We start from the raw sequence: 27,623 nt of genomic DNA on the forward strand, positions 1-27,623 counted from the left end.
ATACACTAACACATCAATTGTAGATGCTTAACAGTCATATGATAATTAATAATATTTTATATCAAATACTATTAAAAAAAATTATTAATTATTAATTTTTAATGATAATTTAAAAAATTTATCATAAAAAATGTCACCAATTATAAGTTTTAATGATAATTAAAAAATTGTCACAGAAAAATATTACTAATTATAAATTTTAGTGACAATTTATAAAAAACCATGATTAAAAAATAACTAATTATCAATTTTTAGTCACATATAAAAAATTATTTTTAGTAACAATTTTAATAAGATTTATTTTTAATAGGACGGGAGGATAATCCAGTTTATTTTCTAGGACCTATTATTTGTTTAAATATGAATCACATCAGGCTGAATAAACGGAAGTCGCTTTGGCCGAGTGGTTAAGGCGTGTGCCTGCTAAGTACATGGGGTTTCCCCGCGAGAGTTCGAATCTCTCAGGCGACGTATTGCCTTTTTTTTTATTTTAATTTTAATTTTTTTTCATTCAATATGTTGGTCTTTTTTTTTTTTTTTTTTTTTGGATGAAGATACCGTTTGTAAATAAATAAGGTTCTGAGTTACCTTTTTAATTAGGCATAAATTATATGTTTAATATTAGAAAAACTAACATAATATCCGTGCTATGCACAGGATAGCATTGGTATAACTAAATAATTAAAAATCAATTTTTAAAATTAAATTAAATAGTAATGTAAAATTTGTCTAAAATATGTAATAAAAATGATTTAGAATCAATTGAATTTTATTAATTTTTGTTAGAGTTAAACACAAAATAAGTTTTTTTTGTTATTCGTGTGTCATTAATTGTGTGTTTTAACTTCTTAATAAATACATGCCATAATTTAATTGGTAAAAGTTAAAGCAAAAATTAAAAATATGTATATCTATGGTAAAATATATAAGTACATTTTATCTGATGAGTTTCGTAATCTTAACATTTGTCAATATACTAATTTTTTCATGTTTTGTAAAACTTAAAAAATTGTCTACTCATACTTGATATACTAATTGGTGCATATAGCATTATTCAATTATAATTTGTCTTATGTCATAAATTTTTCGTAAAATAAATTAAAATTAACTTATAGTATAGAGTTGGGCTAAACATTAGAGGTGATTTAAAAGCCAATCAACTCAATATTTATGCTAATTTGACCTTCACATAATCATTAAATATTGTCTCGACCTATACCCAACTTATGAATCATTTGACCTATTTATCTATTGAATTGGTAAATAAATATTTGTAAATATTTTTTATAATAAAAATAAGTAATATGAACATATTTTATGCATACTTATTAAAAATTTTGAACTTAGCTACAAAAAAATTTATATATTTATTTTTAAAACTATTAAATGAGTAGTTACCCATGAAAAAATATTTAAGATAGAGCCGCTCTAAATTATAAGTCAAATTCTAGATTAAATCTTACATTTAATCTAAAAAAATTAATAATAATAAATTTAAACTTTATGTTTAAATTATATCATATTTTATTTGTTCATAACTGGTATCAACTTGTTTGGGGGTTTTAATATTGGATTAAATGCTAACAAGTAGAATAAAAAATCTAGGAAAATGCGTGATTTTAGATTTTCTTATTCCATATATGAGTGATACTCTCTTTTAAATTTCATAAATTATGGGATAGTATTCATTGTTTTAAATTTTTATTCATTGATGGGCTAGCCAATTAGATTTTTTTTTTTTAATTTTTTTATAAATTTAAAAAAAATGTTTAAGAAATTAAAGCTGTCACAATTCTTGTTGTCAAAAAGTGTCTTAACATCTAACTTTAGTCAATTAATGGGGAAAAAAAAAGACAGGGATATTCTTGAAGTATAAACCTACAGTAAAGAATTCGTTAATTGAAATATTTTGCAATTGGAATGTTGATGCACTTGAAGCCATTAAATAGCAAGGAAAAACATCTATGGAAGGTGAATTGATTCCCATATTTTAATGATTTACATTTTGTGTGGGTGATTTTCCGACCACACTGCCCGCTTAGTAACCAGCTGGAGAGCACTGGCAGAATAGATGGCACCTGACTGACCTGCAACAGAAATATAAGCATCCCGCGGTGGTTTCGACCACCCGGGGGCACTCCGACGATCAAGTCAGTATATCTCTCAAAGATAAATCAAGTGCTAAACTCACAAGCTTGAGTATCAAAAAGCATACCTTAGACCCATGGGGGTGCCTCTTATTTATAGCCAACTCAATCCTAGTCCCAATAGAAGCCTGACTTCTATGGACTCAGGATTACTGCTTATCTGGGACTCCCAGTGGAGTTAGGACAAAACTCTCTAAGAGTCTTATCTTTACCCAAACTAGAGTCTTCTCCCAATCTAGGACTCTTGTCCATATCCAGGTTGAGTTCCCTCTTCATTCTAGGACTCTCATCCCTTATCTGCTTATCTCGAATTCCGATATCTTCGGAGGTAACCTCGGCCTAGCCGAGATGACCTCGGCACAACGACCAAGACACGTGGCACGTCGGCTGACACGTCGGCGTCACCTTGCCACGTGTTGGTACTCAGAAAATATATCCCCACACATTTCTTTTAAAATTCGTAAATCAAGGCAAAATTAGATTTTTTTAAATTTTTTTTTGTGTAAGAAATTTATTTTAAAATTTTAAAATAACAATTAAATGAGATCTATATTAATATAGAGAATGAAGAAAAATATATATTTATGGATAAGCATAAATCTAAAAGTATGCATGTTACATAATCCATACTCCATAAATATACACAAATTATACAAAAATGTAATGGAACTAATAGCCTTTTCATAAAAAAATCTATTAAAAAAAATCAACAATACAACAATAGGATACGAGGTTGGAAAGAATGAGAAAGCTAGAGAACACCTTTTTTTTTTCAGAATAAAATGAATTAATTATTAAATTCAACAATTCATAACATTTTTTTCCATAAATAAATGTCAAAATTTCTAAAATAATATTAACTTACAACACAATATGATGTCATAAATTTCTAAGCCCTGGTTTGACAAATCATTTGGGCTAAATAATTACAAAAAGACAAAAAAAAAAGAAAAAAAAAAACTAAAAAACAACAAAAAGACAAAAATGCTACAAAATTACCAAACTGACCCATATACAAACAAAAAGTTAAAAAAGCATCATTTCCAAGTGAAGGGCAATTTTGTCATTTTAATGCTAAAAAGGAAAAAAAAAACTAACAAGAAAACCAAACAAACAAAAAAGTCCTAGGCTAAAAAAGTCAAAAAAACTAAAAAACAACTAAAAAAGTCATTGTCAAACGACCCCTAAGTATCACAAAAAAAAAATAAATAAATAATTTTTTTGCTGGTATGATTTTGTATGGAGAGTAAATATTGTTCACTTTCGTACTCCTTGCATTCATGTTCGTTTCACTCCAAACGACATCATCTCTCTTGCAAACACAATGAATGTGAGGTACTCGGCGGGTGTCTCATCGAAAACCCCTTTGATGGTCTAGTTAGTACCCTCGAAAAATATAGGAGAACGAGAGAGTTTTCTAGCTCCATAATCCTTTTTCTTTAAGAATGAATTCGTAGGTCTTATTTAGACAACTTATCCCACTTAGGGGTCGTTTGGTAAACTCATTGGGCTAAAAAATCACAAAAAGACAAAAAAAAGTTAAAAAATCATAAAAAGACAAAAAAAAAATCTATTGTTCCAAAGCTAAAAAGCCAAAAAAAGTCAATCAAGAATACCATATGACTAAAAAAGTCCCAAGCTAAAAAAGTTAAAAAAGTAAAAAAAATCAACTAAAAAAAGTCATTGCTAAACGAACATTTATCCATATGATGGGCATTATTCTCATTTGTCTTGGGGCGAGAATATTCTGTTCTCTTATTCCTTTACACGCATGCATTTGTCATAAATAGACAATCTGACGAACAACACTAACTTGGACAAGTCATAGTTTGTCCCCCATATACCATTGGGGCATGAGGAGTACCCAACCGAGCCACTTTTGGGCGAGCTAGCTGCAGCTCGGTTAAGCTCATGACCCTTACCTATGGGTACAGCGTCGTATCGCTACTCATAGCCTAGCTGATCCAACAACTCGATTAGAAACATGCAAGCTCCCACCGGCCTTAACCTCTGGCAAAGGCATCATTCTGATCGGTCCATCACATAATGATGGGCTTAGCTCGGTCCATACAAAGAGTATCTCGACTGACATGAGAGAGCTCGGTCAGCTCTGTTAGGTATAGACTCAAATCCATCTTTAGTTTGGCCCAACTAACCATAAAGCAGTGGGCTTAGCTTGGCCCATCACATGGACAGCTCGGCCCTTTTTACTCGGCACAAAATTTCCCTCTCAGATTCTATAAGCACCAACAAAGGATAAAGTTTCCAATGACCCTACACACAAAAAAAAAAAATCAAATATGAATACGTGATAAAAAAAATTAAAAAAATACAAAGTAAATTTAAGAAAAATTGTTAAAGAAAATATTTTTCATGCTAAAGTTATTGGGTGAACAACCTAGGAAGCCAGATTGAGCACAAACCATATAGCATATTACAATTCATACAATACAACAAAATAAAAGTATAAAAAAAAAACAAAAACAAATTAGACAGAAAACCAAAACAAATAAATCAAAAGAGTTTAAAAATTGAATGCTTAATCACATATAATGTTCTCATATTACAATTCATACAACCCTTACATCAAAATAAAAGTATACAAAAAAAAAAAAAAGAATAGAAAGTCAAAACAAATAAATAAAAAGTTTAAAAGTTGAACGGTTAATTGCATACCACCATTTAGGGGTGTACACGGTCCGGATTGATTCGGTTTTGAGAAAATCCAAGAACCGAACTGATTCTAACGGTTATGTGATTTTGAGAACCAAATCAGACCATTACACTTGTAAAACTGGACCAGAACCAAACCGACATAACGGTTTGATTTCGGTTTGGTTTACGATTTCGAAATTTCTATTTACAAAAATAAATTGTTAATATTAACAAAATAATTACTCAAACTGATTACATTTAATTCATGATAAAAACTAATAATATTAAAGTATTACTCAACATTACATATCTATATCATCCTAATATCATTAAAATTACAAAAAACCAATTAATAAAAATAAAACTTGATAGTATACATATATCTTTTAAAATTCGGTTCAGTTCGGTTTGAACCGTGATTTTTCATAAAATTCATTAACCGAACCGTTTTTACGGTTCTTATATTTCTTAAACTGAACCTGAACCAATTCTTAACAGAACCGAACCGAATTAAACCATACAATTCGATCTAATTCGGTCCAAATTACCGATTTAAACGGATTTTTGAAGAGCTCTATCTCCATTTACTACTTACATATTAATTGTTTAGCAACTTTACATATCATCATTTCTAAAAAAAAAGGTAAAATACACTTTATAAGGTGGTGAGAGATTGAGAGGGTGTTAAGTTATAGGAAAATGATTGGTGGCCCTAAAAAAATTGGCCCTAATACCCCTAATTTCCAGTTTTGGAAACTGTTCTCTTTTTTTCTTTCTTTTTTCCTTTTTTTTTTTTTTTTTTTTACCTGAAATGGAAATTTCGGGCAATTCGGGGCACGGCTTTCGGGCCCTCAATCACCGCCCTAAGTTATACCAAGAGAAACTCTAGAATAGAAGGAGATGATTTTTCTTTTTATGATTTTTTTTCTCTCTAGCCTGTTAGGGAAAATCCGTGATTCCCCACAAGTAAATCAATCAATGGGAATAAAAACTAATGCGGAAAAATTAAATCAAAGGCAACACAAGAATTTTACGTGGTTCCCTCAATGTGAGGTACGTCCACGGGATCGAAATCCGATTCCACTATCAACCAAATAAGTTCCAAACGATTACAAACGAGACACTAATGGTCTCACAAAACCACCCTTAGGTGAATTCCAAATAATCACAAATAAACAAAGAGGAAAGACCTCACCAAATAGATGAACCAAAATCTTCAGAATCAGAGTTGAAGAAGACCCAAAATAATTAATCCAAACCAAGCTTCAAAAAACCAAAATTGAACCAATATGTAAATCGTCGGCACGGAAGCAATCTGCACACACTTCACCTCTGGGCAAACAAATTAATTAGGCTACTGCTCTACTTCACACTGCGGCACACATAAAACAATATATATATATATATATATATATTGTGAATTTAGGATTTTGTAATCAAATCTTAATTGTTACCAAATTAGATTGGGTCTCCTCAAATATAATATATAAAAATATATTATACTAAACCAAGCCAAATTAAAACTCTTTTAATAAACTAATTGGGTCCCACACTTCAATAAGGAGGTGTACGGGGAGCAAATATTCCGGCGTGCCCGTATTCCTTTCTTCCGAGCTCCGTCGATGTCCGATCACCTGCGAGTCAATAAGGATGAGCTACCCGGCGGTGTGTGGCCGGAAAAACCCTCCGACGGTCAAGTTAGCACACACCTTAGAGGGAATAGAGAGAAGGTAGAGAGTGTTTGAGTGTAAGGATTTTCTTACACAGTGTTCGTCTGTCGCGTATGGGGGGCGCAGACAGGCTTATATACCTTCTGTGCCCCATATCCACTCTCTGTCATCTCCTGACACGTGGCTCTGCTATCCCATCTGTCAGCTTAAACCATGCCGTTCATCACCTGCTCTCAACTGCCTGCCAGCATAGCTGGAGCTCGGCAGCCGAGCTGCCCTACCTCGGTCATACCATGCTTCATACCTTAAGCGCCCGACCGGATAACCGAATGAAGGACCGGGCTAGGCGGCATCTCGGCAAAGCTTAGCCCGGGATCCTCCTTTGGTCGGTCTTCTCGCCGGTCAGTCAACTACCTCGGCTGACCGCGCCTTTCCGAGCGCCGGCCTCTCGGTCTGTCCGATCTCGTCAATCCTCGGACCGAGCATCCTGGTCTGCACGGTTCGGGGCAGCACATAGTCCAAACTCTGCCCGGCCCAAGTTCTGGTAGCCCATCTCCGGGTGAACAGTCGATCACCTCGGCCCACTGCTCTGCTGGGCCCCCAACCTGTTCGGTTTATACCTCGGCCCAACGCCGGAGCATAAATCACCCTCTCAATTGCCCCTTAATTCCGTCCGCGGAAGCGTGACTGGGATTATTCACCTCGTCCGAGATAACGTTTATCTGGTCGTCAAGATGCCAAGCTTCGACCGAGCTAGTTGACGCAATTGTCCGCAGATCTGACCGGTTATATTCCTCGGCTGACCTTTTCTCGTTGAAAGTAGCTCGGTTGGCTCTTCGTCTTTTCAACCCGTCGCTTCAGTCCTGCCAAAGCCATAAATGGTGACACGTGGCGGTCTGCCATTGGTCATCGGGCAGCCAACCCGCCGTTTTTGCCAGAATTTGAATTTGGGCGGTCTCTAACGCCTATACAAACTTGCCCCCCCCCAGTTCCATTTTTCCTCTACTGCTGCATCCATCTCTGTCGATTCTCAGACCCAAGCTCGACTGCCATCCCGCCGTTCTTCGTGTTTGGGAAGAACACCTTCGGCCCTTCACAGGTAAGATGTCAATCTCTCTTATGTTGCTATTTACTCTTATTTTGCACACATTAGGACCCGAAAACATAGCTTTTAGGGCTTAGACCATAGAAAACATTCTAAACCTCCCAATGTTCTTGGTGTTCTTCGTCTTCCTGAAGAACGTCGAAGAACTGGGGTGAACCGGGCTCTGGACCTTTTTTTTGATCCAAGAAGCCAGCCAAACCGGGCAAACAACGTGTTTGTTCTAACCGGGGCAGAAACCGAGATAATCAAAGGACTTGGTCGCTCAACCGGGCTAACATCAGGTCTGCTTGGGCGACCGAGCTCCTTAATCAAACAACCGAGGTAGTTTGGCCCCCTTACCGACCGAGCTGAAGTCTAGCTCCCTTTACGAAACCACACACTTACACTTGCCATCCTTTTCCTGCAGAGTCCAAGGGGACCCCTGTCATTCCTGAACCTCTCAGGACCGAGCTGCAGCAATTTATCACCGTGCCCAACCCATCAACCGGGCTATAGTAAGTCGGCCACAAATGGGGAAGTTCCGCTTCCTTGTGGATACTCCGGCCGCGCTAGCCGCTTTCAGAGAGGACTACGGCGTCCCGGCCGATGTCCATCTCGAGCTGGCCGAAGAAGAGACCACGCCTTGGGGTAGGGAGGAATGCCCCTTCACCGTGCTGTCCATTGTCGAAGGGGGCCTTCGTTTCCCTCTCAACCCACTGATTACCGAGTTCTTACGCCGTACCGGGCTAGCGCCAACCCAAGTGTCCACCAACACTTATAGAATAATCAACGGCGTACATGAATTGAACCAACGGCTAGGCACCAACTTAGGCCTAGCCGAGATATTGAGGCAGTACACAATGGGCCACACCGGTGACGGCCTAGCTTACTATTTAAAAATAAGACCGGGCAAGGAAAAAATCGTAACCGGCACCCCGGACAAAGATATGCACGATGATGATTTCTTCTGGGTGTCCGGCAACTACGAAACAGCCGAGGTGCCGGGCTGGTTCATAAGCAAGGACTTCGGTTCTTCATGTAAGCCACTCAAATTTGCACGGTTAACTTTATTCTTTTAGTTTTATTAACCGGTTTCCCTGTTTCTTTTGCAGCCATCCAAGCCTTGCAAGCCAACTACCAATTCCCCAACGTCGAGGCAATTCGGGCCGTGCTTAGGTACCGTCACCGAGACTGCAACGAATTGCTCGGCTACACACCCACCTACAGATATTCTGCACCGCGCCGGAGTAGAGTAACTGACTTCCTCAGAGCTCCTTCGCCACCTCCAGATCCAACCCTACCAGACGTCCCATTAATCCGGTTAACCGACGAGCAAGAAATGGCCAAAAGATCTCGGATCAAAAACCTCCTAACCGCGACCTCAGCCGAGATTCCGAGTGTCACCACCCGTTCCCCGGCTGCCGGTCAATCGAGTGCTGCCGTTATAGCCCTTGCTTCTCCAGCTCCAGCTGCCGTGCAATCTGCCAGAGAAGCGCGCCGGGCTGGAAAAAGACCAAGGGCAGATCCCTCCGCCGAGCTCGTCACCGAGCTGACAACCGAGCATCCTGCTGAAACTCCTGCTCCCGTGCCCGCTTGGCGTCCTCAGCTGAAGCACCGGGGACAGGACATCCCGGCGACTGCATCGATCAAGGCAGACAAAGAACATTTGCTTGCCTTCGATCTCTCCAAAGCATTTCTCCTTCCGGGCGACGTGGTAGGCAGTGACCACGTCCCTGACACCCGGCTGGTAAAATCTTCTGTGAAGTCGATGGCTAGGGTAAGTCGGCGTTCTTTTTAACATTTCACAAGTGTTTGCTCGGTTCTTCTTGCTCGGTCCCCTTTCTGATGTACTATGCTTCTTTGTGCAGGCCATTCAAAAACAACATTTGGTCCTAGAGCGCATCCACCGGCTTAGGCAGAAAGCCAACGACACTGCGAGCCATGTTGAAAGCCTCCAAGCCGAGCTCGGCCGGGCTAAAGCTTCTCTCGAAATGGCCAACCATGACAATAATAGACTGCTCGGTCAGCTGGGCGCAGCCGAGAAAAAACAAGGTGAGCTTCAGGCCGAGGTTGACGCTTTGAAGAAGGCGAAGAAGAAGGCTTGCCGGGCTGCCAACAAGGCCGGGTTCAACGAGGCCGAGGAGAGCTATAAGAAGCAGGTGTTTGCAACACAAGACATCTACTTCAAGGCCGGTTGGAAGTCTGCCTGTGAACACCTCGGCCAGGGCTCTGACACCGACGTTTTTGCCAATCCTCCCAAAGCTTCACTACCGGTCTACCTCGTGCCATACGCAAATGATGTATTTACTGCGCTTCAAGCGGAGGCCGAGGAAGGACTTGAAGATGGAGAGGATGACACAGATTCTGAGGAAGAAGAGGCCGAGGTGCCTGAACAGCCCGGCAACGATGAGCCCGGCGCCCAAGAAGCAAGCCAAGCTGTTGACCTTGATGCTGATGCTGCCGAGGATGAGTTCACCAATCTTTCCCCCTTAGTTTAGGTTTCTTTTCTTTGTATTTTTGCTTTCAATACACTTGATGTAACCGGGCTTTGTCCCCACCTTTTGTAATGAATTTCTTTATCAATGAAAAATTTTGAATTTTCGCTAAGTGTTTGCCGGGTAGTAATTAATTCCGTCTTCAGCAAACTATCTCGGTATGACTTATCATTTGAACACTTGGTCGACCGGAGTCCATAACATGGTCGACGCACTTGAGCATAACAAAACAAATTCTCGCACCGAAATATCCATCTCGGCTGTTGCTAAGTTTGGACAAGATACCATGTTGGACAAGACGCCAACTCTTCCAACCGGAGTACTTCATCACGGTTGGGAATCCCAAGTTGGACAGAACACCAACTCTTCCAACCGGAGTACTTCATCTCGGTTGGGAATCCAAAGTTGGATAAAACACCAACTCTTCCAACCGGAGCAAATCATCTCGGTTGGGGATCCTAAGTTGGACAAAACACCAACTCTTCCAACCGGAGCAAATCATCTCGGTTGGGGATCCTAAGTTGGACAAAACACCAACTCTTCCAACCGGAGCAAATCATCTCGGTTGGGGATCCTAAGTTGGACAAAACACCAACTCTTCCAACCGGAGCAAATCATCTCGGTTGGGGATCCTAAGTTGGACAAAACACCAACTCTTCCAACCGGAGCAAATCATCTCGGTTGGGAATCCTAAGTTGGACAAAACACCAACTCTTCCAACCGGAGCAAATCATCTCGGTTTTAAACATTAAAAGAACAATCCGAGTGCTAATGCAAAATGACTTCTATAATTTGACAAAAAGAATTACATTCTGCTTTGCAAGCCAAAAAATTGCTTTACAAAAAAAGAGGAAAGTAAAAAGCTTAAAAATAATACAATTTCAAGTTGGCCGCATTCCATGGCCGGGGTATGGCTCTTCCCTCTAGATCCTCCAAGTGGTAAGCCCCCTTGCCCGCCAGACCAGTGATCTTGTAAGGTCCTTCCCAATTTGCCCCTAGTTTGCCTTCTCCTGGCACCAGGGTGTTGCCCATAATTTTCCTCAAAACCCAATCCCCAACTTTGAACGGTCTGGGGTGCACTGTCTTGTTATACTTCTTGGAGAGCTCTTGTTGGTAAGCGGCAACATGGATGAGGGCTTTCTCCCGGCGCTCTTCCGCTAAGTCCAACTCCAAGGCAATAGCCTCGGCATTTAGCTCGGGCTCAAAACTCTCAGTTCTGAGGGTGGGCATTTCAACTTCCAAGGGTATGACCGCCTCCATGCCATAAGCCAAAGCAAATGGAGTTTCCCCGGTCGAACGTCGCGGGGTTGTTCGATATGCCCAAAGGACGCTCGGTAATTCTTCAGCCCACTTGCCCTTAGCCTTTTCCAACCGTTTCTTCAACCCATCCAGTATAGTCTTGTTTGATGCTTCGGCTTGACCATTGGACTGCGGGTAGACCGGGGTGGAGTTGTAGAATTCTATCTTTAGATCTTCACAGAATCCTCTGAATAGGCGACCGTCAAACTGGGTACCGTTGTCAGAGATCAAAATCTTGGGGACGCCAAACCGCGTGACAATGTTCTGCCAGACAAATCGCTTCACGTCTTTTTCTTTGATGGTTGCCAAGGGCTCAGCTTCAACCCACTTTGTGAAGTAATCTGTGGCCGCGATGAAGAATTTCCGGTTGCCCGGTGCTGTTGGCAACGGTCCCACTATATCTAGCCCCCACATGGCGAAAGGCCAAGGACTGGTGAGGGGAAGAAGTTCCCTGGCAGGCTGGTGGATCTGATGAGCGAATTTTTGGCATTTCTCGCACTTGCGGACATATTTTTGGGCGTCGGCCTGCATGCACGGCCACCAGTATCCCTGCGAAATAGCTCGGTAAGCCAAGGACCGTCCCCCGACGTGGCTGCCACAACTGCCTTCATGAATTTCAAACAAGAAGGCCTCCACACTGTTCGGGTGCACGCACTTGAGATAAGGACCGGTGAAGGACTTCTTATACAACGCGCCTGATGGAGAGAGCCAAAACCGCTCGGACTTCACCCGGATTTTGTGTGCTTCTTTCTTGTCCGCTGGAAGAGTCCGGTCTCTGAGGAACGAGATCAATGGGTCCATCCATGAAGGACCTAGCTCGGCGCAGAGTACATCCGTCTGCCCGGCGTTTTCAATGCTTGGCCGCGGAAGAAAGTCAATCAACAGGGGGTTTGGAGATGTGCTATCTACCATGGAAGCGAGGCCGGCGAGTTCATCAGCCCGGCTGTTTTCTTCCCGGCCAATCTGCTGGACTCTGATTGCCTCAAACTGCTTGATATGGTCCCTGACCAGAGCTTGGTACTTCGCCATCCTGTCGTCCTTCGCTTCATAAATCCCGGAAACTTGATTAACCACAAGCTGGGAATCACTATATACCAGAAGCTCGGCAGCCTTCATTTGGATTGCGCTCTTGAGCCCAGCAAGAAGCGCCTCGTACTCAGCCTCGTTGTTAGATGCCGGGAAGCCGAGTGTGATAGAATGCTCTATGGTTAGGCCGTCCGGGGATATAAGAACAATACCTAGGCCGGCACCATGGCGGTTGGACGCTCCATCAACAAAAAGCTTCCACATGTCCCCCACGAAAAGCTTCCAGCAGTCAGATGGGTCCTGAGAGTTGCGAAGGGCAATGGGATCACAACTGCTCGGCTGTGCGGTGTCAAGTTTGGTGTTGACCGGTTCAAAGTCAGTGCCCCTTGGTGATTCGACACCGGACTCAGCAAGTTGGTCCGTAATGCCCAAGTCCGTAGGCGAAACACCAGGTTGCGGTGTGAAGCCGGCCGCAGGTTCTGAGCTGCCTGGAACCATTCCTTCCCCCCTTGAGGATTCGGCACCGGACTCAGCAAGTTGGTTCAGAATGCCCAAGTCCGTAGGCGAATCATCAAGTTCTGAGCTGTGTGGAACCATTCCTTCCCCCCTTGGTGATGCGGTACCGGACAGGGTGGATGGGTTGGTGATACACAACTCCGTCATCGCAACACCGGGAGATACTACCGTGCAAACTGAGGGAATTTCGATGGTGCGCGCTAACTCCGCGGCGCGACCTTCGGCAGATAGTAGTTCCTCGGTTGGCATTGTGGGCGTCTCATCATCTGCCCCGGCAATGACGACCGGGCATACCGGATGAGTGCCAGGTGAGAACTCGGCAACAAAATCGGCCAAGGTTTGGGCTTTGATGGCGGTGCGCGGCTGGAACTTCACATCAAACTGTCCCAACTCGACCGCCCATTTTAATATTCGGCTGGAAAAGTCTGCGCGCTCAAACAAGGCCTTGAGAGGGAACTCGGTCAGTACGACGATGGTATGGGCGTGAAAATAATGTGCCAATTTCCTCGAAGCCATCATCAGTGCCAACGCTAGTTTTTCCAGCGGCAAGTACCGCGTCTCAGCCGGCAGAAGGGTCTTACTTACGTAAAAAATTGGGAGGTGCTTAATTCCTTCAGCCCGGACTAACACCGCACTTACTGCGTGCTGGGAGACGGCAAGGTAAAGGTAGAGTTCCTCACCGGGCTCTGGTGTAACCAACAGCGGCGGGGAAGACAAATAATCCTTGAGCTCAGCCAAAGCTCGGTCACACTCGTCATCCCATGAGAATTTTGACTTCAATGCTTGAAAGAAAGGGCGGCAGCGATCTGATGACCGGCTTATAAATCGATTAAGCGCGGCGGCCATACCGGCCAGATGCTGTACGTCCTTAGCCGAGCTAGGTTGTTTCAATTCTTGCACGGCTTTGATCTGAGTAGGGTCTGCTTCGATGCCTCGGTTCGTGACTAAGAATCCCAAAAATTTCCCGGATCCCACGCCAAAGGTACACTTCGAGGCGTTCAAGCGCAGCTTGTGCTTCTTAAGAATGGCGAACATCTCGGCTAAGTCGGACAGATGGTGTGCCTCATGTCGGCTCTTTACCACCATATCATCGATGTAAGCCTCCATTGTCCGGCCGAGCAAAGGAGCGAACATTTTGGTCACCATCCTCTGAAAGGTTGCCCCAGCGTTTTTCAAACCAAAGGGCATAACTCGATAGCAGAAGAGTCCCCTTGGAGTCGTAAAAGAGGTGATTTCTTGGTCAGGCCCATGCATGGCAATCTGGTGATAGCCGCGGTATGCATCCAAGAAACTGAGCCGACTGTGTCCAGCCGTCAAATCCACTAGCTGGTCAATGCGCGGCAAAGGGAAGCTGTCTTTTGGACAAGCTCGGTTGACTGTTTTATAGTCGACACAAACTCGCCACTTTCCATTTTTCTTGGGCACCACTACCGTGTTGGAAATCCACCGAGGGTAGTGCACTTCCTGTATTGCTCGTGCCTCAAGCAAGTTCTTTACCTCCTCGGCTACTACCTCGGCGTGATGCAGCGCCGATCGCCTTGTTCGCTGGATGACTGGCTTTGCTCCAGGGAAGACATTGAGGTGATGGCAGATAAAGCTTGGGTCAAGACCAGGCATGTCATAGGGCGACCATGCAAAGACTTCGATGTTCGCCATTAAAAACTCGATCATCTCGGTTCTCTCCATGGCCGAGAGACTCGAACCGAGCAAGAAGAACCTGTCCGGCTGATCGGCATCAATCCGCACCTCAACTAATTCTTCAACTGCCTTGTCTTCTACTTTGGTGCCAACATCATCCAAGACACTCTGGTCCTCCGGTCCCTCGATCATTTGAACAAATCCTTTGGCAGCCCGGCTCCCGTTGACCGCCACGAAGCACTGCTTGGACATGACCTGATCACCCCAAACCTCCTCGATTGCCCCCATAGCCGAGGGGAATCTCATCACCTGGTGGTAGGTCGATGCTACAGCTTGCATGGCGTGAAGCCATCCTCTTCCAAGGATAAGGTTGTACGTTGAAGGCACTTGTAGCACCCAAAACTCCACTTGCTGGACCACGGATCCCGCTTTGACCGGCAGGATAATCTTTCCCAATGGCCACTCCGGCTGCGAGTTAAATCCAACCAGTGGCGAAGTGGCCGGTGCCAAGTCTGTCTCACGAAGTTTGAGCTGTTTGAACGCATCATAATACATGATCTCGACCGAGCTTCCCTGATCGATCAAGATCCGTCTAACATCAAATTCTTTGACGCGTAGTGTTACGACAAGAGCATCGTTGTGCGGCGTCTGGATACGCTCTAAATCCCTTGAGGTGAAACTGATCACGTCTTTCTCCTCTGTCTTCCCCCTTTTGATGGCAGGCTGTACTGACAAAACTTCCCTCATGTGCTCTGCCTTCTTGATCATGCCCCGGAGTTCGCAGACACGCTCCGGTTCCACGATGCCGTGGATGACATTAATGACTCCTTGTGGTGGTGCATCTCGGTCGTCCTGTCCCCTGGGATCAACCGGAGCCTGATTTGGTTTCACTCCGCCATCAATGTAAAGGTCCAGATGCCCGGCCGCAACCAATTCTTCCAAATGTTGTCGCAAAGGCAAACAATCCTCAGTCCGGTGGCCCCTCTCCCGGTGAAACGTACAACGATACCGCGGGTTGTACCCCTTTTGTCCATCGCCCAACTTAGCAGGAAACCGAACATACTCCTCGTCTCGGATTTCGCTAAGTATGCGATAGATTGGAATCTTAAAGACCGTGGTTATGCCAGTCCTTGCCTTCATTCTCCTGTTTGCGTCCTCAACGTCATCACGGGGGTAGTCATCCCGGTCATTCCGACGTCCTTTACCCCGGTTTTTTCGATTTGAACCTCGGTCTGATTCCTCTGCCCGGTCATTTGAGCGGCTGGACTCTTGCCCAACTGCGTGCACCTTGCCTGCTGTCTTCTTGTCTATTCCGACCGGAGTGGCCTTCACGGTGGAAGCCGATGCATCATCCTCTACTCGGATGTGCTCGTTGATGCGCTGCATGAGCTGGCCCATGGAAGTCGGTTGGTGCATGGTAAGCGAGTCCCGCAGTCTATGTCCGACCGGGAGACCGCGCTTGTACTGCGTGATAGCAAGGTTGACCGGGCAGTCTAAGATCTCGTTGAAGGTTTCCCAATACCTTGAATTGTACGCCTTCAGTGTGTCGCACGGTTCCATCTTGACACTCAGCAAGTGATCAACTTCCTTTGGTGTTTTTGTGTTGGTTTTGAAGCGCGTAACAAACGCCTCGGCCAACTGATGCCACCTTTGTATACTCCCTTCCGGCAACCTCTCGAACCACTTTAAGCCCAGCTCGCCTAAACTTGACGGGAAGATTAGGCACATAAGTCCGTCATTGCGCCGATGTCCGGCCATAACCTGTCGGAAGTGGCTCACATGCATGTACGGATCGGTCTTCCCGTCGTAAAGTGTGAACTTAGGCTGATGGAAGCCCGCTGGAAGCGGCGTTGTTTCTATTTCCAGGGAGAAAGGAGTGGCATTCAACCTTGCCAAGTCTGTATCTTCGAATATCGGCACTGCCTGGCGGGGTGGAGGCATTCCGACCTCCTCACTGGCATGAACCCCGTAGGAGAGCCGCTGGAAAGCAGGTATTCTCTGAGCTTCGCGCCGGCGAGCCCGCTCCCTTAATACTGCCCGTAAGTCCTCTGACTGAGCTGAATAAGAATACCTCGACGTCGTCGCCGGACGTGAGGGTTTGTAGGTGCTGTCTTGCGCGCTGGACTTTTCTGCACGCACGTCGGAATCACCAACCTGGTAACTTCTGGTAATAGATATGGACTGAGTATGTCGTTGGCTCTGTCCGCCTGAACGGCGGGATAGGGTGCGCTCACTGTGGTCTCCCACTCCAGCTACACCTTTCCCTTTGACATGCCGTTTAAGATCCTCCATCTCCGCCGCCATCCGCCTGATGACAGCGTCTTGGTCCCTTAACTTGCTTTCCAGTCGCCTGGCGTGTGAGTCTCTCCGCCGGTGACCGTCTGGACTCCGTGAATGCCCATGACTCCTTCCGCGCTTATCCCGCGCGTCTCCTGACTGTCCTCCAGTGGGCGTCCCCAACTCAGCCATTGGATGGACGGCAGGTGGTCCCTCTCTCCTTCGGGTATACTCCGGGGTGGCTCCATCGATGGCGGACAACGGGAACTCGTCGTTGTTCGCCATGGACGGCGATCAGATGAACCTGGAAGACAAGGTTTTGTCTGTCAAGATTCCCACAGACGGCGCCAATTGTACGGGGAGCAAATATTCCGGCGTGCCCGTATTCCTTTCTTCCGAGCTCCGTCGATGTCCGATCACCTGCGAGTCAATAAGGATGAGCTACCCGGCGGTGTGTGGCCGGAAAAACCCTCTGACGGTCAAGTTAGCACACACCTTAGAGGGAATAGAGAGAAGGGAGAAAGTGTTTGAGTGTAAGGATTTTCTTACACAGTGTTCGTCTGTCGCGTATGGGGGGCGCAGACAGGCTTATATACCTTCTGTGCCCCATATCCACTCCCTGTCATCTTCTGACACGTGGCTCTGCTATCCCATCTGTCAGCTTAAACCATGCCGTTCATCACCTGCTCTCAACTGCCTGCCAGCATAGCTGGAGCTCGGCAGCCGAGCTGCCCTACCTCGGTCATACCATGCTTCATACCTTAAGCGCCCGACCGGATAACCGAATGAAGGACCGGGCTAGGCGGCATCTCGGCAAAGCTTAGCCCGGGATCCTCCTTTGGTCGGTCTTCTCGCCGGTCAGTCAACTACCTCGGCTGACCGCGCCTTTCCGAGCGCCGGCCTCTCGGTCTGTCCGATCTCGTCAATCCTCGGACCGAGCATCCTGGTCTGCACGGTTCGGGGCAGCACATAGTCCAAACTCTGCCCGGCCCAAGTTCTGGTAGCCCATCTCCGGGTGAACAGTCGATCACCTCGGCCCACTGCTCTGCTGGGCCCCCAACCTGTTCGGTTTATACCTCGGCCCAACGCCGGAGCATAAATCACCCTCTCAGGAGGTATATCCCAACAATTCTCCCCCTACCGACTTAGGTGGAGACATCAACCATACCCGCCAAAGTTCGACACTTTAAATGTTTGTCCCTCGACAAAGTCTTTGTCAACATATCTGAAATATTATCATCTGTGTGAACCTTTTCGAGTTGTAACAATTTCGAATCTAACACATCACGAATCCAATGGTATCTCACATCAATGTGTTTCGATCTCGAATGAAAAGTAGAATTTTTACTCAAGTGAATAGCACTTTGACTATCACAATAAAGCACATACTTTTCTTGCTTCAAACCCAACTCTTGCAAAAATTTCTTCAACCATAACTCTTCTTTGCAAGCTTCTGTAATTGCAATAAATTCAGCTTCGGTAGTTGAGAGAGCAACACATTTTTGTAATTTAGACTGTCATGCCACAGCTCCCCCTGCAAAAGTCATCAAATACCCCGAAGTAGACTTCCGAGAATCAACATCACCAGCCATGTCAGAATCTGTGAACCCATCAAGCATCGGCTTACCATCCCCAAAACACAAACACACCTTCGAAGTCCCTCGAAGATACCTTAGAATCCATTTTACCGCTGCCCAATGTTCTTTACCCGGATTAGAGAGAAAACGACTCACCACACCAACGGCGTGAGCAATATCCGGCCTTGTACAAACCATGGCGTACATCAAAGAACCAACTGCTGAAGCATAAGGAACTTTCAACATCTCTTCCTTGTGTTTCTCACTTGTAGGACATTGATTCGAACTAAGCTTGAAGTGACCCGCAAGTGGACAACCAACTGACTTTGCTTTATCCATATTGAACCTCTCAAGAACTTTCTCAATGTAGCTTTCTTGAGACAACCAAATCAGCCCCTCTTTGCGATCACGAACAATTTTCATACCAAGAATTTGCTCTGCCGGTCCCAAATCTTTCATAGCAAAAGACTTGCTCAACTCCAATTTCAACCTGTTTATCATGGTAGAATCTTGACCCACAATTAACATGTCATCAACATAAAGCAAAAGAATAATAAATTTACCATCCAGGAAATTTTTCACAAACACACAATGGTCCGAAGTGGTTTTAGAAAAACCATTATTCATCATGAAAGAGTCAAATTTTTTGTACCATTGCCGCGGGGCTTGCTTGAGGCCATACAAACTTTTCTTCAATTTGCAAACAAATTTCTCTTTCCCTTTCTCTACAAAACCTTCCGGTTGCTCCATGTAAATTTCTTCTTCAAGGTCACCATGAAGAAATGCGGTCTTCACATCAAGTTGCTCAACTTCAAGGTTCATACTTGCAGCCATGCCAAGTACAACCCGAATAGAAGACATCTTCACAACCGGTGAGAAAATCTCATCAAAATCAATACCTTTCTTTTGCCCAAAACCTTTCACAACAAGACGTGCTTTGTACCTCAGATTCTTGCCATCATTCTTCAATTTGAAGACCCACTTATTTCTCAGAATTTTTCTCCCTTTAGGAAACTTCACTAAATCATAAGTCTGGTTTTCACGCAAGGAATTCATCTCCTCTTCCATGGCCTTTTTCCAATCACCTTTCTTTGCATGCTCAATTGCTTCTTGGTAGCTCTCAGGCTCCCCTTGATCAGAAATCAACACAAATTCATTGGGAGGATACTTTCTTGAAGGTTGTCGGTCCCTTGTAGATTTTCTTAACTCAAGTTGTGGTGGCGATTCTTGAGTTGGATGCTCTTCCTCAATTTCTGGCTCAAGTTCATTAGGATTAGCATCATCCTCTAACTCTTCAATAGGTGGATGCACATCTCCCCCATTTTCATCATCAACTGAAAATGAAGGAGATAGATCCATATCAATGAGATCACTAGTTTTTGGCTCCGGTTGATCACCTTTGCCAAAGTCTTCAATTGTTTGGTCTTCAAGAAACACAACATCACGGCTTCGAATGACTTTCTTGTCGACCGGATCCCACAATCTATACCCAAACTCATCACGTCCATAGCCAAGAAAAATACATTGTCTTGACTTGCTATCAAGCTTGGACCTCTCGTCTTTTGGAATGTGAACAAAGGCTCGGCAACCAAACACTCTCAAGTGTTCATAAGATACATCTTTACCGGTCCAAACTCTTTCTGGAACATCACCATTCAAAGGATAGGAGGGTGACAAATTGATCACGTCAACCGCTGTCTTCAATGCCTCACCCCAAAAGGATCTTGGCAATTTAGCTTGTGAAAGCAAACACCTTGTTCTTTCCACAATGGTGCGGTTCATCCTCTCGGCAACTCCATTTTGTTGAGGAGTCTTCTTAACTGTCTTTTGATGCCGAATACCTTGGTTACGACAATACTCATCAAATGGCCCAATGTATTCACCACCATTGTCTGATCGGATGCACTTCAATTTCTGCCCTGTTTCTCTTTCAACCATGGCCTGAAAATGCTTAAATACTTCTAGAACTTGATCTTTAGTTTTTAGTAGAAAAGCCCAAACTTTCCTTGAATAATCATCAATGAAAGTAACAAAATAAAGTGCACCACTATGTGTTCTAACTTTTAAAGGACCACAAACATCCGAATGAATCAACTCCAAAACATTTTCTTTTCTAGAAGCAACATTTTTATGAAAAGAAACTCTATGTTGTTTACCCGCCAAACAATGAACACAAGTTTTAAGATGTGTACCTTTCAAACCGGGTAGAAGCTCTTTCTTGAACAATACTTGCAGCCCCTTTTCACTCATATGGCCAAGTCGCTTGTGCCATAATTCAGTAGAAGTATCTTCTTCAAGTGTATTGACAACACCTTTACAAATTTTTCCTTGCATCGAATAAAGTGTATGAGTCTTCTTACACTTAGCCACCACCAAGGAATCCTTTGTGAGCTTCCATATTCCATCACCAAATTTGTTGTTGAAGCCTTCATCATCTAGCTTCCCAGTAGAGATCAAATTAAGGCGAATGTCGGGAACATGCCTCACGTCTTTAAGCAATAACTTGTAGCCCAAATTTGTTTCCAAGCAAACATCACCCATACCTATAATCTTGGACAAACCTTCATTACCCATTCGAACAAAACCATAATCTCCTTCGGTGTAGGTAGTGAAGAAATCAACTCGAGAAGTCACATGAAAAGAAGCACCGGAATCAATCACCCAATTGCTCTCTTGGCCCACAAAATTGATACAATCATCTTCACAAACGACCATGAGATCAGCATTGGTAGTAACTGCCGTTGTGTCTTCTTGCTTCTTGTCCACACTTTTGTCATGCCTTTTCTCCTTGTTCTTGAGCTTTCGGCATTCCCGCTTCATGTGCCCTTTCTCATGGCAATAATAGCACTCAATGTCTTTCTTTGAAAAAGAACCATCTTTCGATTTGTCACGGCTTTGATCACGACCATGAGGAGTCTTACTCCTCCCCCTTGTTTTGCTTCGACCTCTCACAACGAATGCTTCCGAATGAGAGGAACCCGCTGATTTTCTTCTAGTTTCTTCATTCAACAGGCTACTAGTGACTTGGCCCATTGTGACAACTCCATCGGGCGCTGAATTACTAACGGTCACAACCAAAGTCTCCCAACTTTCGGGCAAAGAACTTAGTAGCATCAAAGCCTGCAACTCATCATCAAAAACAATTTTCATAGAAGCAAGTTGGTTAACAATACTCTTTATTTCATTCAGATGTTCCGGAATAGGGCTGCCCTCTTTATATTTTAAATTAACCAACTTACGAAACAGAAAGGCTTTATTTGTGGCTGATTTCCTATCATAAAGGCCCTCTAATTTTTTCCATAAATCATGTGCTGAAGTTTCAGTAGCAACATGATGAAACACACTGTCATCAATCCATTGACGGATAACACCAACGACTTTTCGATTAAGCCTATTCCAGTCATCATCTTTCATACCCTCGGGTTTGCCATTATCACCCTCAATGGGTCCATACAAATCTTTACAAAATAATAGGTCCTCCATTTTAGTTTTCCAAGTTACCCAATTACTTCCATTGAAGCTAGACATGCGACCCACATTCCCATCCATTGATTTATACAAATAAATAAATTCAAATAAACCGTAAGCTCTGATACCAGTTGTTAGGGAAAATCCGTGATTCCCCACAAGTAAATCAATCAATGGGAATAAAAACTAATGCGGAAAAATTAAATCAAAGGCAACATAAGAATTTTACGTGGTTCCCTCAATGTGAGGTACGTCCACGGGATCGAATTCCGATTCCACTATCAACTAAATAAGTTCCAAACGATTACAAACGAGACACTAATGGTCTCACAAAACCACCCTTAGGTGAATTCCAAATAATCACAAATAAACAAAGAGGAAAGACCTCACCAAATAGATGAACCAAAATCTTCAGAATCAGAGTTGAAGAAGACCCAAAATAATTAATCCAAACCAAGCTTCAAAAAACCAAAATTGAACCAATATGTAAATCGTCGGCACGGAAGCAATCTGTACACACTTCACCTCTGGGCAAACAAATTAATTAGGCTACTGCTCTACTTCACACTGCGGCACACATAAAACAATATATATATATATATATATATATATATATATTGTGAATTTAGGATTTTGTAATCAAATCTTAATTGTTACCAAATTAGATTGGGTCTCCTCAAATATAATATATAAAAATATATTATACTAAACCAAGCCAAATTAAAACTCTTTTAATAAACTAATTGGGTCCCACACTTCAATAAGGAGGTATATCCCAACATAGCCATGATCTGTTCTTACCGTATAGGTATGATGTGAGAGATAAGATACTAGTAAATAGTCTATGGATGAATTATAATATTTTAGGGTTAAGATGGATGTGTTTAAATTGTAATGTTGTACGGGTGTTGAAATTGACCGAACTATGGAATGAGAAAAAATTAGGTAAGAAAGAGTATGAAATAGAAAGTTTATATTCCTTTTCAAATTTCACAAATTATGGTATAATAATTAATTTTAAGTAATTAATAGTCATTTTAGGATGAGGTGTTGGAGGTTTTAGAAGCTTTCTCATTAAAATTTGTATTTTACTTAAGAAAAATGATTCGTAGCTCGAATTTCGTCCGGCTCGAATGGCCCGAACTATCCAAAACGACGTCGTTCGTGTTTTTTTTTTTTTTCTTCTTTCTTTCTTTCCTTTTTATTCTTTCCTTTTTATTCTTTCGAACATAGACAGAGAGGGAAGAGAAGAGGAGAGAGAGAGAGAGAGAGAAAAGAGAGCAGAGAAGAGAAGAGGCGATCGACGGTGATGGTGGTGGCGATCGACGGCCCGATCTCCTCTTTCAAACTTTTTTTTTTTTCTAAGTAGATCTGGATCTGAAAAAAAAATAAAATTATTGATGATGATAATGTTGATCCGGATCTGCAGAGCTAGGGAATTTTTTTTTTTTTGTTGATGAAGATGTTGAAGATGATGATGATGTTGTTGCAATTTGTTGATGTTGATGTTGATGTTGATGTTGATGAAGATGATGAACAAGATCTGTAGACTCAGTGCAGCAGACCCTTCTTCTTCTTCTCCCTTCTTCTTCGTCGTCTTCAGAAAAACAATGAAAAAAAAAAAAAAATATCAAAACGACATTGTTTTAGTGTCGGACCATTCGAACCACGCCTTTTTCGAGCTACCAATCGAAATTGTTTACTTAATATATTGAATATAGAGTACGTTAAGAAAGTGGGAGTCGGTGACCGTGACCAAACAGTGCCGTTTTGGTTATTAAAAAAAAAAAAAGAGTTTGAAACGCTTGTCGCCTTGCTGAGCGTAAAACAACACTTTTACGAGTTGAGTTTTGTAAAATAACGAGAAACTAAAAATTAACCACAAGAAAAAAAATAAAAATAAAGCACAAGCCTGTGAGCATGTTTTTGAAAAATAATTTGAATTTTGGATGATTTAGTATGGGAAGGAATTGGATTTAGAATGATATTAAACATTGAATTGATTGGTTGGTTCACAGTTTGAATTCAGTTTTATTTTATTTTTTTATTTTTGATTTAATTTAGTTGTTACATTTATATATATATGGTAGCTACATGTATTTCTTATATTATATAGTTGTTACATGTTGTATAAATGAGGTACCATTTGTTTCAAGTACTTATATTTCAACATTAGTTTTCTTTTAAAATTTAGAATAAATTACATCGGTGGTCTCTAAATCTTGTCTTTTGTGTTATATTGATTCCTACACTTTCAATTGACTTAATTTTGACTTTTAATTTTTTAGATTTTTGTGTCAATTTGATCTAATTGACAATAATGTTAGAGTTTTTGATGAAAAATAATTATTACGTTGGTTGATGCTAACTCAGTAAATTGATAAAGTTTATAAATTTGTCCTTATGTAATACATATAGCTCATATTCGTATTTTTCATAAAAAAAATTAATAATTATAATGAATTGAATCAAATTGGGGCAAAGTAAAAAATATATAATCTAAATTGAGTCAATTAAAATCACATGAATTGAAATGACACAAAAACTAAATATAAGAATTATCGATGCAATTTATCTTGAAATTTATTTTTACAAAAAAATAATTTTGAGACAAATAAAAATATTATAAAATTCAATTTTTGTACAATATTTTACATTTTTTTCAACTAACCAAACCTATTGTTTCAAAAAAAAAAAAAAAATTATTAATTTTGCTTGTTTCCACTTTTGAAAAAACACTTTTCAAAAAATTATACTTTCTTATTTTCCGTATTTTTTTGTTTTTACTGAATTTTTTTTAATATTTTAAGCAATTTTTTTATTTTTTAGACACACCTAACATAAATACACCTAAAAAGTAAAAAAATTGTAAAAAAAATCTTTTAAAAATTCACTAAATACCAAAAATACACAAAAATACAAGAATTCAATATATTTTTTATATTTTTATGTATTTATTAATTTTTAAAGTATTTTTTCACAAATTTTTTACTTTTTAGATACATCTAAGTAAGGTGCATCTAAAAAAATAAAAAAAATGTTTAAAATTTTAAAAATATTCACTATAAATAAAAAAATACGAAAACTGAAAAAATGAATTTTTAAAAAATTTAATTCAAAAAATTCAAACCAAACACACTTATTTTTATTTTTTTTATAGCTTCTTATTTTCCTAAAGTTAACCCAAACATAAGTGTCGTTCCACGCATACGCCACAGCAAGACGATGGCTTAAGGCCTGTGCTAATTTTATTTTTTTAATAAATAAAATAGTGTCATTTGGCTGTCAGAGCAGGCTACTATGAGAGCACCTACCTCCCTTCCATATATATAATTAAGGGCAAATTATACTTTTTGAGATTTGAAAAATTATAAATTATAATTTGTTATGTAAATATAAACTTCAGGGATGAGATGTAATTTCTCAAATCTGAAGAAGGAATTTATATTTTAATCAAATCTTGAGGGGTTAGAAATTTGCCCTATAATTAATAAATTATTGATGAATATAGAAATAAATATAATGTGAATTAAGATTTAAAAAAAATTTAATATAATTATATTAAAATTATAAAATTTATGATATTTTTTTCAAACCTAGATATATCAATGGAATTTACCCTTAATATTAACACTTTAAAAGTAAATGTTATATGGATACGGTAATGATACATCACACTAAAAGTGGTGCTCTAAAGCACCACTAATGAGTTGGCAAATATTTTAAATAAATAAATAAAAAAGACACAAGCAATGGACTCCGTCCACTGTCACATCACTAGTGATACTTTTAGAATACCACTTTTAGTGGTCTCAAACATTATTGATACGGATATTATGGACACAGTAAGTCTACTAGATTTCACAGATTCGGCCACAGTGGATTACGTGGCTGCCCATGTCATAGCTCTTGCGAGTCCGACCTTTCCCATTCTCAGCAATTTAAAAAAATATAATAAATAATAATACTTGTGAGTCCCACTTTTCACTATAATGCAAAACAACAATGATACATTCCACTAATTTGGGAGCACTAATGGACTATTAATGAGCTCCTTTAGTGCTCCCAATTTAAAGCTCCCAAACATTTTTCAATACAAAACAAAGGAACTTCTTTAGTTGCTCTTGAACCAAATGGAGGGACCACGAGAGAATCAACATTGAGATAATGAAAAAAAAATGCTAAATATCTTAAAATTTTTATTAAATGTCTCACATAGATATAGGATCCACATGAAACTCATATGGTGTGAATCTCATACACATTTAGGCCTCGTTTGGGAACAGGCTAATTTAGTAACTTTTTGGCTATTTGGCTAAAAAGGTAGGTAAAAAAAACTTGTATGTTTGGGATGACTTTTTGGCTAATTACGAAAAGATGTGCAAAAAGGAGAGAGAAAGGAGAATCTTTGACTTTTTGGTATGGGTTTTTAGCTTTTTAGCTAATTTAGTAACTTTTTGGCTAATTGGCTAAAATAGCCTCTTGCCAAACGAGGCCTTAGTAAAAATTTTAATAGAACTTTTCAAATATCTAACATTACTCGTAATGAAATTGTTGTTTAAAGGCGACGTCGCTACCATTAGTCGAAGAGTCCGTCGATTTGAGTTTGAAGACACCATCTCATAGAGTACCTCGCACATATTGCATATCGTCCCCCATCGGCTCAATCAAATAGGGTATTTTCATCTATTGCTTCATCTTTCATGTTTATTGTTAGTTTCCATCTTATTCATAGACTACATGTTCTGATGATGTCTGGGATTTTTTTTCATGGATCTCATTTAAAGGTTTTGTTTTGTTTTGTTTTTATTAGTATTATTATTATTATTATGTTCTCCCCCCAAATTAGGTCTTTTTTATTACATTCTATTTCACATAGATTAGGTTTTTGGACCGAATTTATTTTTATTTTAAAACACTAAAAAATTAATATTTCAACTCACGAATTTTGTACAAAGCTCGAAATTCAATTTGGGAGATGTTGTATAAAACCCCAAAAAATATATAATGTTAATCAATTTAATTTTGTTTGCAATTTTTTTACTCTATGTGTTTCTTTATAATTTTTGAATTCAATTTTTTAGGACATTATGTTTTTTTAAAATTTTAAAACTAATGTTATTTATGTTAACAGTGTTATATGGTAAAATAGAGCAACATGGAAGATGAAACATCAAGCGATTCTTCAATTGCGGAGCTTAATAGAGAGAATTTTGAGCATGAAATGGATGAAATGAATATGGTTTTGAATGAAAATAAAATTGATAATGAAACAGAATCAAGAAATGTTGAGGACAAAGTTGAGGAGCCTAAGGTTGAAATGACTTTTAATTCTATTGATGAAATTGTTGTATATTAAGCAAGATATGCAAGGGAAAATGGCTTTGCGGTGGCTAAAAGAACGTCTAAAAAGGGCTGTGATGGAGAGATAAAGTGGATAACTGTTGCTTGTGGTCGTGTGGGAAAGCCAAGAATGAAATGAAGCAACCCGGTTAGACCTTGACCACATTCAAAGACAGATTGTATGGCTGGGCTTAATGCAATACTACAGGTTGATGGAAAGTGGATATTGAGTTCAGTCTCCTTTGACCATAACCATGAAATGAGTCCTGGGAAATCTTGATTTTACAAAAGCAACAGGGTTCTTCAACCACACATGAAAAGAAAGCTTGAATTAAATGATAGAGCTAATATCAAAGGCAGAGGGGGCGTGATAAACTTTCATTTGTAGAGAAGGATTGTTGAAATCACATTGAAAAATTCAAGCGCTT

The 27,623-nt window shown here is 41.0% G+C and overlaps 1 protein-coding gene and 1 non-coding gene across 2 annotated transcripts; both read left to right on the forward strand.

The window, feature by feature from the left end:
• The first annotated feature begins 389 nt into the window (after positions 1-389).
• Positions 390-471, forward strand: TRNAS-GCU (transfer RNA serine (anticodon GCU)). Its single transcript has one exon. It is a non-coding gene; the product is annotated as a tRNA-Ser (tRNA).
• Positions 472-8,462: 7,991 nt separating this feature from the next.
• Positions 8,463-27,211, forward strand: LOC145819239 (uncharacterized). Its single transcript, XM_082913201.1, has 3 exons — positions 8,463-8,594; positions 8,669-9,333; positions 27,005-27,211. The coding sequence occupies exons 1-3, from the start codon at positions 8,504-8,506 to the stop codon at positions 27,209-27,211; spliced, it is 963 nt and encodes a 320-aa protein (XP_082769327.1). The 5' UTR covers positions 8,463-8,503.
• The last annotated feature ends 412 nt before the right edge of the window (positions 27,212-27,623 follow it).

Source organism: Camellia sinensis, chromosome 2 (assembly GCF_055761805.1).
Source record: "Camellia sinensis isolate YWXY chromosome 2, ASM5576180v1, whole genome shotgun sequence".
Taxonomy (NCBI): Eukaryota; Viridiplantae; Streptophyta; class Magnoliopsida; order Ericales; family Theaceae; genus Camellia; species Camellia sinensis.